The 14,902-nt window shown below is 39.6% G+C and overlaps 1 protein-coding gene across 2 annotated transcripts in view; it reads right to left on the bottom strand.

Annotated features, from left to right (window-relative positions):
* Positions 1 to 1,797: 1,797 nt before the first annotated feature.
* Positions 1,798 to 14,902, bottom strand: part of ACO1 (aconitase 1) — a 36,365-nt gene continuing 23,260 nt past the window's right edge. For both annotated transcript variants that reach the window (XM_032675052.1, XM_032675053.1), the window contains exons 9-21: positions 14,515 to 14,615; positions 13,424 to 13,540; positions 12,023 to 12,182; positions 9,391 to 9,526; positions 8,822 to 8,906; positions 8,386 to 8,542; positions 7,693 to 7,817; positions 7,336 to 7,440; positions 6,520 to 6,662; positions 4,957 to 5,104; positions 4,416 to 4,538; positions 3,256 to 3,441; positions 1,798 to 2,502 (exon numbers count right to left, since the gene is read on the bottom strand). In XM_032675052.1, coding sequence (XP_032530943.1) covers positions 2,389 to 2,502; positions 3,256 to 3,441; positions 4,416 to 4,538; positions 4,957 to 5,104; positions 6,520 to 6,662; positions 7,336 to 7,440; positions 7,693 to 7,817; positions 8,386 to 8,542; positions 8,822 to 8,906; positions 9,391 to 9,526; positions 12,023 to 12,182; positions 13,424 to 13,540; positions 14,515 to 14,615 — 1,700 coding nt within the window. In that variant the 3' untranslated portion in view covers positions 1,798 to 2,388. The remainder of the gene's footprint in view (positions 2,503 to 3,255; positions 3,442 to 4,415; positions 4,539 to 4,956; positions 5,105 to 6,519; positions 6,663 to 7,335; positions 7,441 to 7,692; positions 7,818 to 8,385; positions 8,543 to 8,821; positions 8,907 to 9,390; positions 9,527 to 12,022; positions 12,183 to 13,423; positions 13,541 to 14,514; positions 14,616 to 14,902) is intronic.

Below are 14,902 nucleotides of genomic sequence, written 5' to 3'. Positions count from 1 at the left end.
TACCCGAACTCTGAAAAAAACCCCAAAACCCACCTTGAAAAGGAACATAATTAAAGAGTCCAAAACCAGTTTAAACTACCTAAATCCTAGTCAGTAGGCCTGTGTTCTGTTAAAGTGTTGTGTGGCATTAAAAGCAAAAGAACTTTTTAAGCACTGCTTCATGTTCCACCCCAGTCCATGCCTTTTACTGTGAAAGCTGTATGCACTTCAAACAATGAATAAAGATGATTTATGTCTGGATAATGCCTTCCCTCCAAAAATAGTAGGAATAACAGATTTTTGAAAAAGGCCATTTTAGCACTTTTTAATTAAAAGTACTTGGAAAATCACAATCCTTAAGTATCAGTTTGCTCTGTGAAAGGACCATCTACTTTGGGATTTTTGGCATAAAAAATAATCAGCCCTAAATTTCACAGCTTAGAGTAATAACTACTGGGAAGTTACAGAATTTGAGAAGTTTTGGTATTTTCCTATTCTTTGAAAACAAGAATTTCAGTCTAAACTTTGCAGCTCAGCCTAAATAAGTAATAAAGGTTGACGGGGTAACACATTAATAAGAATTCAAACTGATATAACAAGCTTTCCCTTCAGTATGTGGTGGAGATGGGAGGGTGGGGAAGAACACCAGCACTCTTATCTGACCTTTGAGAACATCTGATTTTTTTTTTTCATTGAACCCAAAGTTGCATATTTATTACTAAGATTGTGGCCATATTAACAACTCTCTGTTAAGATGCTTCACAGAATCACAGAACAGCTGAGGGATCTCAGCTGGGAGGGATCTCTAGAGGTCATCTTGTGACCCAAGGCAGTTTGCCGAGGACAATGTCCAGACAGCATCTGAACATCTCCAAGGATGGAGACAATACACACACACCTACAGGCTCTCTCGAGCAGCCTCTTCCAGTCAATGCTTGGTTCCTCAGCGTGAAACGTTTCCTAATGTTCACAGGGAACCTCCTGGGTTTCAGTTTGCGCCCACTGCTTCTTGGTTTGTCATTAGGCACCACTGAAAAGACTCTGGCTGTATATTTTTTTGTGCCCTCCATTCAGATATTTGTACACAAACAGTAGAGATGTCTCTGAGCCTTTTCTTCACTGGACTCAACAGTCCTGGTTCTCTCAGCTTGTACTCAGGAGAGATGCTCCAGATCCTGCAACATCTTAGTGGAGGTCTGTTTGTTGTAATTAAGCAGGTACAGTGCAATCTCTATGCCCTCCTTTAGTCTCTTTGCTTCTTTCAGAAGTATTTAAATAGTTATTTTTTATCCAGAAAAATAGCCAGAGCTGACTGCACTAAAAATACATTAGGATATTACTTTGAAAGAATTTCTCCACTGTATTACTTGCTGTGGCAGTTGCTCTAAATACATTTGAGAATTAGTACTATAACCTTGTCCATCTCCAAGTAACAGGAGATTTGTTACCACTGTAAATGGATTCATGTGGTATTGTTGAATGGGCAGTCACTGACTTCAGTGAATGCATTGGTGTAATTACTGATTGCTAACTGCCATAAAAATTGCTGACGAGGATCTTGAAATTATGGAGATTGTCTTCTTGAGGGCACAAAACAGAGGGAAGTACATCACACCAGTATTCTGTTGGGTTACAGAAGACTACCAGTATCTGATAGTATTTGTATTCATCCTGTCTCATGCAGACTAATGAAACAAAAATGAAACATGAGAAGTCGAGACTCATATGACTGTTCCTACAGGGACAATGAGAAGAGTTTAAAGTCAAAGTTTTGTTCTGCATCCCAGTACTAAGGATAAAATGATAGAAACCACCAAATTTCTTAAAAATAAATTTAATTTTATCCATTAGAAATATCCCCAATAAGTCCACCTTTCCACAAAGGCTTAGATTTTAAACAGAGTTCACATTTTTAAAATTAATAAACAGCTAAATAATTTCAATATTAGATTCAGATTCTGATGACTGAATAAGAAAGCAAGTCAGTATCAGGTAATCAGGAAGGAATAAAAGTGTTTTATACTGTCAGTGAATTTTTAGATCACTGATACGAGCATAAAACTTAACTTCAGAGTCAGACTAAATGGACCGAGTATATGAAATCAGCACATGATCTCCAATAGTTCTACAGATGCCAGCAGTATCTTAATGACTTTTGCACTGTATTCTAAGGTAAGTCAAGCCAACTGCCATACGAAACAAATAATAAATGCTGTTTACTTTATATGGGCCTGTCCAGTTTCCCAATACAAAGAAAAATTCATCATTGTAAACAAGCCTTCTAACACGATCCACGAAAAAAAATTGTTCACTTTATGGTTCACACTTTCAAATGCAGGATTACTACAGGTTTATTGCGCTCACTGGAAGCAGGCTTGAACCTGGACCTTTTTGCTTATTTTTTCTTAATTAGGATGCCATTTTACGGATCATGTAGTTCAGAATGCCGCCGTTGTGGAAGTAAGTGAGCTCCACATCAGTGTCAAATCTCATGATGGCCTGAAAGGTTTTCCCAGTATCCAGCTGTTGGGGTTAAAGAAAATCATTTAAGCAGCAGAACCTTCCACATGTCACTTGACATCATAGTAAAATAAGGACCACTAGGATAGTTTTGCCATCTTAGAAAATTGTGATAGAAAGCTAAAGTAAACAGGCACCACTATTTCTTTTCACACTAGACTACAGGTAGCTGCTGAAGAGGAAAGTATAAAGGTATAAAGGTATAAAACCAACCATAATAAAACATGGTATGGAGTCGCATTGCATTTGCTGCCTCATTTATAACAAAGACAGAAGAATTTATAGTGGGTTTTGAGAGACTGGTCCAAAACACAGGATGGCTTTGTGTTAAATAAAACAGTTGGAGCATCATGCTTTTATATCCCATCATAGCAAACCATAAAATCATAGAATGGTTTGGCCGTAAGGATGACCTGTAACCCCCCTGCCACGGGCCAGGAACTTTCCACTAGACAAGGTTGCTAAAAGCCTCATCCAACCCTACCTTGGACCCTTCCTGAGAGAAGGAATTCACAACTTCTCTGGGCAGTGGTTTCAGTGCCTTATATGTTGTTATTCATATAGCTAGTCTAATTCTACCCTCTTTCAGTTTAATCCCTATTAGAATTACTTTTTTCTACCTCTCCACCATCTCAGTTGTCCCTTTCTCAAGTGAGAGAAGCTGACTGACATAGGACAGCATATTTTTTGAAGAGACAATTAATTCTGGATGAAATTCCAGTGATTCAGAAAATTCAGCTCTTTGGTGTGTCATACCTTAATCTGGATGATCATCTGTGGTTTTAGTTTTTCGGGAATGATAATCGTGTAACGCTCCCGTCCAGTGAGTCCTAAAGTCCCTGCATCCTCTCCAGGTAAATACTGCAGAGGAATCACTCCCATCCCTACTAGGTTGCTTCGATGAATTCTCTCATAGCTTTCAGCAAGCACAGCTTTGACACCCTGGGAAACACAAAACAGGTTTAGTTATCTTCATGGTTCAGGACAGCCTTTCTGTACTCACAAGAAGAAAATTGGTTCTTTTGTGGTCCCCTCCATTTTATTTACCAGCTACTGGTAGAATCAGCAGGTCTTTCTGACAGCAAACTGTCCAGATGACTTGATTATACATTGATTTTCAAACATCTTTAGAAGAAGCCTAACTATCAAAAAAAGTTACACATGCTTTCTCAGGAATCCTGCATACTACTTTAACATGTCTTATGTAGAGCACCAGTAGTTATTTCCATAACTCTTCCTAATTCAGTGTTGCCCTCCTACGCTACAAGCTCCAGGGTGCAGTTTAAGTAATTTCTGAAATTTTACATGTAAATACAGTTAACACAAAAAAGCATCACCAGAAAAAACTCCAAAAACTTAACTGAACTTAAACACTAACTCTCATAAAACTTTTTCTAATAATACACACAAATTCCATACCAAGGAAGCTTGAATCAGAGTTTGGGCTGGTAAACAGTATAGGACTGGAAGACAAAGAAAGAAAGAAAGAGATATTCCACTGTATGTGGATCTCTATTAGACTCCCAAGGTGAAGCCATGTTACATTTCTTTTTCAGTGATACTACTTTTCTCTTACACTTTCTAGCTTCTCTGCTAAGTGAGCTTAAGGAGGCAGCTGAAGCAGACCTGTGGTTTATGGGGTTATGGGAAGCACAAGTAAAGAAACTGGCCTTTCTGGTGTAGGCTTGTGGATTTCTGAAGATCAGTCAAGCCTTCCAGTCTGAACAAGATCTATTAATACTTAAATAGCTTTTGCAACTCTGCTGCGGCTCTTGGAGGCAGCTGAGATTTCAAAACAGCTCTTGCTACCTAAAGTGAGAATGAGCCACCCAGGTTGTTGCTCATAAACTAGTCTTCCTGACAAGTTAATGCACTTTCAAGTACTGTTTTCCTTCTAGTTTACTGTAGCCACTCACCAAGAGGAATGGTCCTTTAGCTGCCCAGTCTCTGGAACTTCCTGCACCATATTCCTTCCCAGCCAGCACAATCAGAGGATGACCAGCCTGCTTGTATCTTTCTGCAGCATCAAACACATCCAGCTGGAATAAAAATGGTAAACACTTTATAAACTTTTTGAGGGTGGAAGAACAGTTCCCGAGAGAAAAGAGGAGAAAAGTGTCCCCACATAAACGGTTGAAGCCCACACCTTCCAACAAGCAGCACTTTAAGGATATTAACCATATAGCACTTTGTGGCTTCTAGTCTGATCTTACTCCCAACACAAACCTGCACCTTCCCCTGCTGCTTCTACAGTGATTATACCCCCCACTGACATGCCTCAAAGCACCATATTATGTAGGTACTTGTGACCTGTTTCCCGAGGTCAATACAGCTCCTCTCCCCTCAATTAGCTTTAGTGAAAAGCACTTGAGTAAATGACCTAAGCTGTAAGAAGAAAAGCCAGCACTAACACTCTATTGTCAATGAGCCCCAGTTAAGAGCAGCATGCGTACTTACTATTTCCCCAGAAGGGAAATGGATAGTCTGAGGTCCTTGTTTATCAATAAATTTGTTGACCAAGCGAATGTTTGCAAATGTCCCTCTGGCCATGACAGCATCATTTCCTCTGCGGGAGCCATATGAATTGAACTCTCGAGGAGTCAAGCTATTAAAGGAAAAGAAGAATGGAAATGGTGTTGTTTTTAGACTAAAGCACTCTGGCCTTCAAAAAACGGAAGCAATGAACTGGTGTTTCTGAAGCAGGTATGTACAAAGTTCCCAGCTTGGCAATTAGCTAATACTTCTACTTTTGAGATGTTTGGAAGGAAAGGAAAAATAATTAAAACACAGTTACAGTTTGGTCATAAAAAGGAGCTTCCATAGTATTCTCAATCCTTGCCCTAGAGAACAGGATCCAGTAGTGATGCAAGGATATAATTCATATTAAGACAGAAGATACAACAATTCTTTTCTTAATAGCTGGCTACTGAAAATTCTTCTTGTTGTTTATATTACTATAGCATCTAGAACAGACACAGAGCACTGTACTAAATACCTAAAAGGCAGCAAGGACCCCTGCTGAAAGTCAGAACTACAGAAGAAGTTCATTTGCAAGCAGAGATATGAGAATGATGGGACACTGCAGCCTAACCAGTAAACAAAAAACGTGCCAGAATGTGACAGAAAATTAGGCTGTTTGCATTGGGCTACATCCAAAGAGCAGCTACGACATACAACATCTGTTTTGTAATGTGTGTAGGGCTATTCGGATTTTGAAGTGACAGATAGCAGGGGTCAAAGAGCCCAGAGCAGTTAGTTTTCAGTATATTACACTGTTTTAATCCATTTTCTCTTCAAAATTATTAGGTCTAGTGGGTTGATTTTTTTTTTTAAGTCAGTGCTGTTCCTCGAAACACCACTAAGGTTGTAAGAAGTGCTAAACCAGAGAATAAAAGCATTATATTGTCTGTTAAAACTGGAGAGGTAAACTTGGTAAGTCCTAATCTTGTCTTAAGTTGAATCCCAAGTACTAAACTGACAGACAGGCCACAGTAAAAGACCAGTATTTTACAGGATTTTGGACTGCAGCCACAACAGATCTGCCAGTTTTTGCAGCTGAACTGAAATCTAAACTTTGGGATGTTCTGTAGCTCCTAAGAGCTTTGATCTATGAAATAGATGCAAGTGCTAGAAATGAATATAAACCCAATTTCTGGCACTAAGGACCCGGTCCTTTTGCTTTGACAGGGAGACAAATCCCGATTCCCTTATTTATGAATAGACGTACTGCAAAAATCAGCATGAAAGTTATCTTCTTCCCCTTTCTCTATAAAAATGTCATCAGCTCTACAGTGCTAACAGATTCACACGTGCTATTCAAGTTCTTACACTTGGTGACAACTGCTGAAGCCGCAGAAAGAGAAATGTTTTTCTTTCTTAATTTATGTGTTCTCTGGGCAGCTGTCAAGGCATACAAGGGCATGTGAACAGACAGAAGGTATGTGTGCCTGTAACATGGTATAGCAGTTGTGATTTGCTTCCTCTTCTCAATTCATAACAAAAACAAGAAGTAGTGCTTACCCTCTGCTGGTCAAATAACGGGCTGCAGGACTATTTCTGGCTATGTTCCCAGCTGGAGATATGTGGTCAGTTGTCACAGAATCCCCAAAACTCAACAGGACATAAGCACCTTCTATTGTTTTCGGGGTCTGAAGAGCCAAAGTCTAAGCCATCATAAATACAAACAAAATAATTATTATATGAAAAACAATTACTTTACCTTTCTTAAAAAGTGTAAATTGCAAAATAAAGTCTCCCTTCTTATATAGGTTAGGAGAAAGAAAAGAAACGACCCCATTAAAAATGTTCATGTTCTTGAACAAAATATGATGCCCCGGCTGTCTGTCAGCAGGTTCATACATGAAGAAAACAGATGAGATAACAAAACTACCTGAGGTTTCCTGTGACACATGCATGAAAATCCAGGGTTCCTAAGCATTTGCATGCATTAAAATCTACATTTTCTTTTTAATACTGAAACAGCAATCTGAACATCGAATCATTTGGTGCAAAATGCAAACAGGCAGAACTGTGCATTTTGTTTCCTGTTCTTGTTCTTCACTTGCTCTATGACTATTTTAAAGTATTTCAACTTAAAAGGTAAAGGGGACTTTTCAAAAGCCCTGAATTGACAGGAAATCCTCACAGTTTTCAGATTCACTCACGCCTTTGTATTAAAACGAACACAATACTGCAATTCTAACATCTAAGAACCAAAGCCTTGACAAGCTATGATGGATGCCCTTGCCCTCAGACCCCTTGTCTTTGCTTCACCTTTAAAATTAGTCAAGGTCACTACACACTTTGGCTTGATTCAAAGGGAAAGCATGTACGTACCAGACCATCAAAGAAAGGAGGAGACTTGATATAGGTAGACTTGGGATTCCAAGTATACAGTTTATCTGAAGGAGCATCTAAGGCATTCCAAGATTTGTTTACTGTCTGAAAAACAAAATACTCCCATTGACTTTTAAGTTTTCAGAAACAACATACTAAGGAGCAATTGTCAGAACATGACTGTAAGAATTAATTAGTCAGAAGACATTTTTTTTCAAAAAACTCATTTGAATATTTGCTAGAACAAAAGAACACCAATAGAAGAAAAAGGTTCATTTCATTATCAAGACCATCTTATTTAACACTTCAGAATACCACAGTACATCAATCAAATTACTGCCCAGAGGACTAATTCACCTCTATTTTTTGGTAAACCTCCTTGAACATCCCAGGAATAACAAACTGACGCTCAACAGCCTGAATTTCGTTTCTTGTTGGCCAGATATCCTTCAGGAAAATCTTCTTCCCCGAAGCATTTATTCCTGTAGAAAATGGTATTGTCATGTTTCTTCCATAAATTTTCCATTAAGAAGAAAGAAAAGCTCATCATTGTGTCCTCTAGCTATGTGTTCCTTTTAACACTCACAAGACACACTTTATTTTACCTACAGGGGTTTGACAGAAAAGTGTGTCATAAACTTGATAATGCCTGTACATTGTTCTGTGACTTCCAGTGGCGTTCTAGAATAATTTATAGAATCATTTTTGTAGGAAAGGATCTTTGAAGGTTGTCTAGCTGAACTTCCTGCTCAAGGAAAGTCTACTAAATCAGGTTGCTTATAAAAGCTTATAAAAGCTAAGTCAGGTTACCATCACCCAGATATAACCAAAAACATGCCCCAGTGGAATGAGAATATTGCTCAGGCTTGGCTTCCTGCTTTCTCCATCCTACAGACTCCTTGTTGCTCTGTTTCTTAACAACTGCATGTTTTGCCTCCCAGTGATACTTAGTACTTTGAAGCACTTCACTACAACAAATGTTTCTGATGAGCTTAATTCCAAACATTTCGTTTATAAGCTGTCAAAAGAAGCATCCTGACACTGTCTTACCTAAAGGCTCTGTCTCAAAATCAATCCGGACGGTCCCTGCAATTGCATAGGCTATAACCAGTGGTGGGGAGGCCAGGTAGTTAGCACGAGTGTTGGGATGGACACGCCCTTCGAAATTCCTGTTGCCGGACAACACCCCCACTGCAACGAGGTCACCCTGTAAGAGAGTGTGAGACAAAGATAGCTGAGATGCTAGCAGAATTCACACACCCAGCAAGTCTGTAGAGCCTCACTGCACTGCAACAGCAATGACTGGACAGTTACAAATCTGTCTCCTTCCAGACTGTTGCAAAACATTTCCCACAGAAAAGAGAATACAGACTGAATTGACTTCACACAGAGTTGAGAAGAGCCAGCGCACAGGATAACACAGCTCAGAACAGCACACAGCAGAGAACAGCCTACCTAGATAAGCTGTACAGGAAAAACTGCATACCTGTGTAATGGCCTCAACAACAGACTCTGGTAGGGGTCCACTATTGCCAATACACGTCATGCAGCCATAACCCACCACATCAAACCTAAAAAGAGCATAAAAATCATCAGTGAACAGAAAGATATTTTGGAGCAAGACATTTAACCCTTTAGCAGGTGGTTATGGTTACTTTCAGAAGATGTACTGCTTTAAGAAATTAATTGCTGCTGAAAACAGCATTTTTGAGGATGTCCTCTACTTTTATCACTGCAGTGACTGTCCATGCACAAAGAATGGAGCGAAAGGAACAACAACATAGTGTAATTTATACTATTTCAAAACAGTTAGCCTTGAAAATAAGTTCTTAAGCAGGAAAAATGGGTTAAGTCTTCAAGAAGTTACTGCAGGCCTTCTTCATCATTGGTACAAAGCCAGCCAGCACAACAGCAATGCATTAACTCAGGCAGGATCACACCATAAGGTACCTGCAATATCTTTTAAGCTGCACAGAGAAATATTTTATTGCTTTACTTGTTCACAGTGCTTTTAGTTAAGCAGCCATAGGACAACAGTAAGAAAAGCACTCCTACCCTAGCTGGGAAAGGTAACTCATAACTCCACTCTCCCGCAGGTAGTAAGTGACGACCCCGCTTCCTGGGGACAGGCTAGTTTTAATGTACGGCTTCACCGTCAAACCAGCTTCAACAGCCTTCTTAGCAAGCAATCCTGAAAAATGCAAAGGATAGTTGCAGTTTTCCCTGGAAGCGAGACAGTTTGGCGAATCAGTAGATCAGGTTAAGAGAAGTCCCATTAAATGACTGGGAACAGAAAAGGCAGCATTTCCAGCAATGAAATTGTACAGCAAGCCAACAGCACTAATTCCCTAATAATCAGCTAGAGCTCAAGAGCTCTGTTGAACTGTAGATCCAGACGGCAATCTCTGTTCCACTAGGTTGCTGGAAGTTGCATTAAACAAGATGCACTCACACTAGGGCAGCATGTAGACATTCAAAACTCAGAATGTTCTTTGTAAGACAAGTGTCTCACAAAAATGCAATGAAAAATTATTAAGTTCCCACTTACCGTGGTCTAGTAGGTGCTGAAATAACTGCTAACATAAGACTTGCTGCTCTCAGAAGCAGAAGGCTATGAGAGCACCAACTCTGGACTTTCACTCAAATTAGCTATCTCACATTCTACAGCTTGTTGCAAGAGTGCTGATTTATCATTCCTGGATTTGTAACACACATAGAGATGTTTTAGTGGAGCATGTTACTAGAAACACATTCATCCTAAATTCCTTCTTTTGAAACAAATTGTCCATTGATGACTGTTCAGAAAACTAGTCCACTCCAGCCCTTTTCCAGGATGAATATAAAAGAAGCAGTAGATATGCAAACTATGCAAAACTTCACATTCCCATGCTGCATTTTCTCTCTCACACGTTACATCCATTTAGATAAAGTATACATCAGTTCTGCTTTGATCCAACATGATCTCCAACAGGAAGATGTCACCAAATTATTTTGTCTTTGCCAGGTGTTTGGCAGCTCTGTTAGATGTGACCTGGAGACCTCCACTTTTAAGTGTTGTGTGAAACAGCCTACATACATGAACTTAAAGATGCAGTCCCATTCCTGAAATTGCTGAGGCTCCTTAGGTACCAAAGGAAATTGTGGAAACTGAAGCCCTTGGATATTTTTGAAAATGAGACCATGAACAAGTAATCATCATAGGACCTGAGAGATTGACAGCCTATCTGAAAGTGTTGGCTTCTGTCTTCTTGCTCATACCAGGTCTGAAAAGAAGGCAAAGTCAAACTCTTAAAACTGGCAAGGAAATGCCAGAACTTAAATTGGTTTGAGCAACCTTAATCCAATACCTTGTAAGTCAGATTAGACTGTCAAGGCTCCTACAGCATACATCACTATCCCCACAGACACGCAGCCCCTGCTTAGTGCACAGGATATACAGCAGTAGTTTGAAACAACTACTCATATCCTGGATTTTTTTAGCTTGGTTACTTATTGTGGGAACACTGTATGTTTTATCTGCTTTCATTTCAGACTTCACCCTGAAAACTAAATTATCATGTTTCTTGTGCATATCTTAGAGGTTCTCAACACTGTCATTTACAAACAGTTGTCAGAGACTGACAGAATTACTTTTTCCTTCCTTGCCAATATCAAAAATTAAGTGCTGCTGTACAGAAAGGCAGCAAAGGAAAAAGTATCCACTAAATCTGAGCACAAGATCATGAGGACTATATTCTTCAGGCTGCTGTGCATTTAGTAGTAGTGAATGCACTCAAAGTACCAACTTTCCATGTATCCGCAGAGCATTCCACACTTTAAACCCACAGAGCTATTAAGCCAAGCTGACTGAAAGATCAGCATGCCTGCTGTCTCAGAGAGGGTTAAAAATGCATGCCATTAACCTGGGAGCCAAATACTTGAGGAAACTATCCTGGCCAGACTTGTCTGGTATATACTGACCTCTTTGAGCTGACACTCTTCATTCATATTTTGTTGCCAGAAGCACACATTAGGAATGAGAAATTTTCTGCACAGACTAACCAGGTTAAAAATGAAAAACCTCCTCACCAGAAATTTAATACAACTAAGTCAGACTAACTCTTCTGTAGTGGGGCATACAAAGTCCACCTTCAACCACTCTGTGGATGCAGTTAAGGTGTAAATGAAAAGGGTCTGAAAGATGGCCATCCCTCAGAACATAATCTTCCTCCTCTACTCATCCCTAACATACCCTCAGACTCTCGTTGCAACAAGTATATAGAGCAACCTCTAGGTAAGTGTGTGTTTTGTACTCTGCTGACAGATCACAGCACCCTCAGACTTAAACCCATAGACAATTCTTCACTGTCCATCTCCTTGCAGCTTTGACCTTCAACAGCCTCTTCTCAGCTCTATATAACAGCTTCTGTGCACTTAAAAAGTGTCAGAGGTGTTGGTTTATTAAATTCCATCTTGCTCTCTATAGAAGACAGTGCAGGAAAAACACTTTTTCATCAACCTAGATTTATAGCTACCATTTCCATAAGTCCTTCTGCTACCTTAGAAACTTTTAGCACTCCAAATGACAAAACCAGCACTGTTTTTGTGCTAGAATGTAGAATTACATCAGCATCGTCATTATCTTTAGCCACAGAGCACACAGCCAGAGCCACAGAGAACCTACTGCACATTAGGCAAATAAACTTACCTGCACCCAACATAACTGAGGGGTTACTGGTGTTTGTACAGCTTGTAATGGCAGCAATCACTACTGAACCATGAGCAAGCTCAAAGTCACAGCCCTCAAAATTAAGTTTAACTATGCTGTTGTGTCGGTCTGGGGCAATCTGGAATCCCTTGAATCCTTGCTGTAGGAGGAGAAAATAACCAAAAGGATGTGGTTAAACATACAGCTCATACTAATTTTTAGTCAAAATATGGTTTTTTCACCAATGAGAAGCATCTGTCAGTTATACCCATGCCTGTGCTTTTAGGTCTAGTGGGGAAGACTTGTGTCTCTGGTCAACCAAAGTGGTGGACAAAAATAATTTTTTCCAAAGTTTATCCCACTCTCTGCTTACTCGTAAAAGAGGCAACCTTCGAAGAAAAATTTGTGTTTTCTTCCTGCATGAATATATCCTTCCTCAGATTGCTCAGGTGGCTTCTTCCTTCTGTGTGTTCCAGATTTCTGATCACATATAGTCTTAATACATAAGCTAGTCCTGAGATTTGAGCCAAAACACATAAGAATTTTAAGCCATGATTATCAAACAGCTCAAACTGATGCCAGGAGCTGATCTGAGAGGCAAAAGCCTAACGGTCGGGAAAAATAGAGCAAGAAGGCACTGTTCATGCCATGAAAAATACATTTAGAGATCTGAAAGCATAAGATCATTTAATGGAATTTGGAAAATGTAAGAAAACAAGAACTATTGGGAATTGCTGTAGTTTAGGTTTCTTGAATTAAATCACTGGAGTTCTGTACTGCCGTTAAGAAGGATGGTTACTGCGTAAGGTAAGGATTCAAACTGATTTAGAAAAGTGTCTGGCAAGATTAATTTAAAAATAAATCTTGCTCTTCTTCCAATAACCATTTTTGACTGGATGATGCAGAGTGAAGACATCATTTTCTGTCTTTATCACCACCATCACAGAGTCACAGGGACACATGCAGTTTTGATCTGCTGAACAGATTCAATACTTAGTTGAAAACTATGCTGTGGATCTCAGGGCATAACCTGCTTGGAAAGCTGGGTAGTTAAGCCTAGAGCTCAGTGCACTAGGTACTTTGTCTCCTCTATTAACAATCCCCCATCCCAGCTAGTTCAGAAATCTCTAGTGTATGTCTCAACTGTGTTAGACATAAGGTCAGGAAGAATTACTACTTCAATAGGACATGAACGCTATCATACAAGAGAAGCAAAACCCCAATTTTAAACTACTCACTGCTGCTGTCATCTTCAAAACTGCATTCAAATACCCTCATTTTCCAACTTTTCAATAGGCAAACACATAATGCACAAGTTAACAACAGAATGTAGTTTCTGAACACCAGACACCTTTTAGAAGCACGCACTAGTTTGTATGCTCGAATGTCCCCAGTCCCTACCTTGGCTCCCAGACAAGTCTCAAAGTCCTTCTTCATATCTGACACAGCAACTTTGTCCTGAGGTCTTTTTGGTCCACTGCAGCAAGGCACAACAGTATGGAGATCCAACTCAACAACCTATTCAAATAAGACCAACAGAGACTGGTTCAGCACTGCATGATAAGTTGAAGCCAGTTAAGCCACAGGTATTCTTACCTCTGCTGTTGAACTGATGCTAAGTCTGCACATCTTTAAGTCTATTCGCAGAAATTATCAAAGACAGACAAGAAGGGAAAGGTCAGAAGAAAAAGAACAGTTCCACTTTTAGACACTGCCACCTCACAGGTATGGCTATCAAAAGTATTACAGTTACTGAAAAACCTAATGTGACCAAAGCATCTAAGCAATAAAAAATAATGTTTTAATTCCTCCTTTTACATGCTAGCAGCAGGGAAAACAATGATATAAAGAAATCCTGGTACTGACACAAACCAAAGCAGACTATTCATCTATTCCTCACCCACGTTCCAACCTTGCTTTTATAGTGTGCTGCATATTTCCATATCTACTAAAGTTTTTGAATAATCACGCAAACCTAAACACAAGGTACAAGATAAGATTTTACTGTAGAGAAAACTAGGAATATTCTTGAGTTTGCTGGACACAGGGTAAGACCTTGATTTTCTTGCATAGCAAATGACTTGTGTGGTCTGTGGCTACCCCACAGAGCTTGTAAGTGTCCTGATTCACAAAGTAAACTTGCTGAACAGAACAAGGGTAAAACTGTAACAAGGCTTACACAGATAACATCCACATTATTTTCACAGGTACATTTGAGTCTGGACAGGACTTCTCAAAACTACCTGGAACAAACTGCAGAATCTGCACCAGCTTGAGGTCAGTTGAGAGCCATTCTATACCTATGCCCAAGTTTTCACAGCTGAAGAACTAGCTGATTCCACTGGGCCTTAAGATAAGACAGCTCTGAGAACCAAACCAAAGGATAAGGAGTCCCTTGACTATTTCTTACTTTCTGTGAAAAACATACAATTGTCACAATGAAATAGGACAGGGCATAAAGCAAGGAGTCAGAAGGCAGAGTAGTTTCTAACCTGTGTGAAGTCTGGATCCTGAGAGGAGTTCTTGAAATCTCTTAGCATACCCACAGCTTCAAGATACTTTTTTGTGCACATAACCTTCTCTTTGTCACGTCCTAAGATGAAAGCCAGATATAGCAAAAACAAAATGCAAATGTAACAGAGGAACTACCATCTGACAGAACAAGAAAAAATGCATAACAAGCTATTTCACTGTTCACACTGTACATAGGCTCTTTCAAAAAAAATATTAGAGATTCACTGAAAACAAATTGAGCAGACTTAGTGACTTTTGCAGAACAAAATCTTAGGTTCGTACTTCTGTCATCTGGACAAGCCAAGTTCAGGCAGGGCTAAGCAGGCATTTAGCTGCCAAACAGTCTAACACTCAGCTCTTCCTAAA

The sequence above is a fragment of the Chiroxiphia lanceolata genome, chromosome Z (assembly GCF_009829145.1).
Source record: "Chiroxiphia lanceolata isolate bChiLan1 chromosome Z, bChiLan1.pri, whole genome shotgun sequence".
Taxonomy (NCBI): domain Eukaryota; kingdom Metazoa; phylum Chordata; class Aves; order Passeriformes; family Pipridae; genus Chiroxiphia; species Chiroxiphia lanceolata.
The sequence above is the reverse complement of the archived record's forward strand: the minus strand, read 5'-3'. Positions and strand labels throughout refer to the sequence as shown.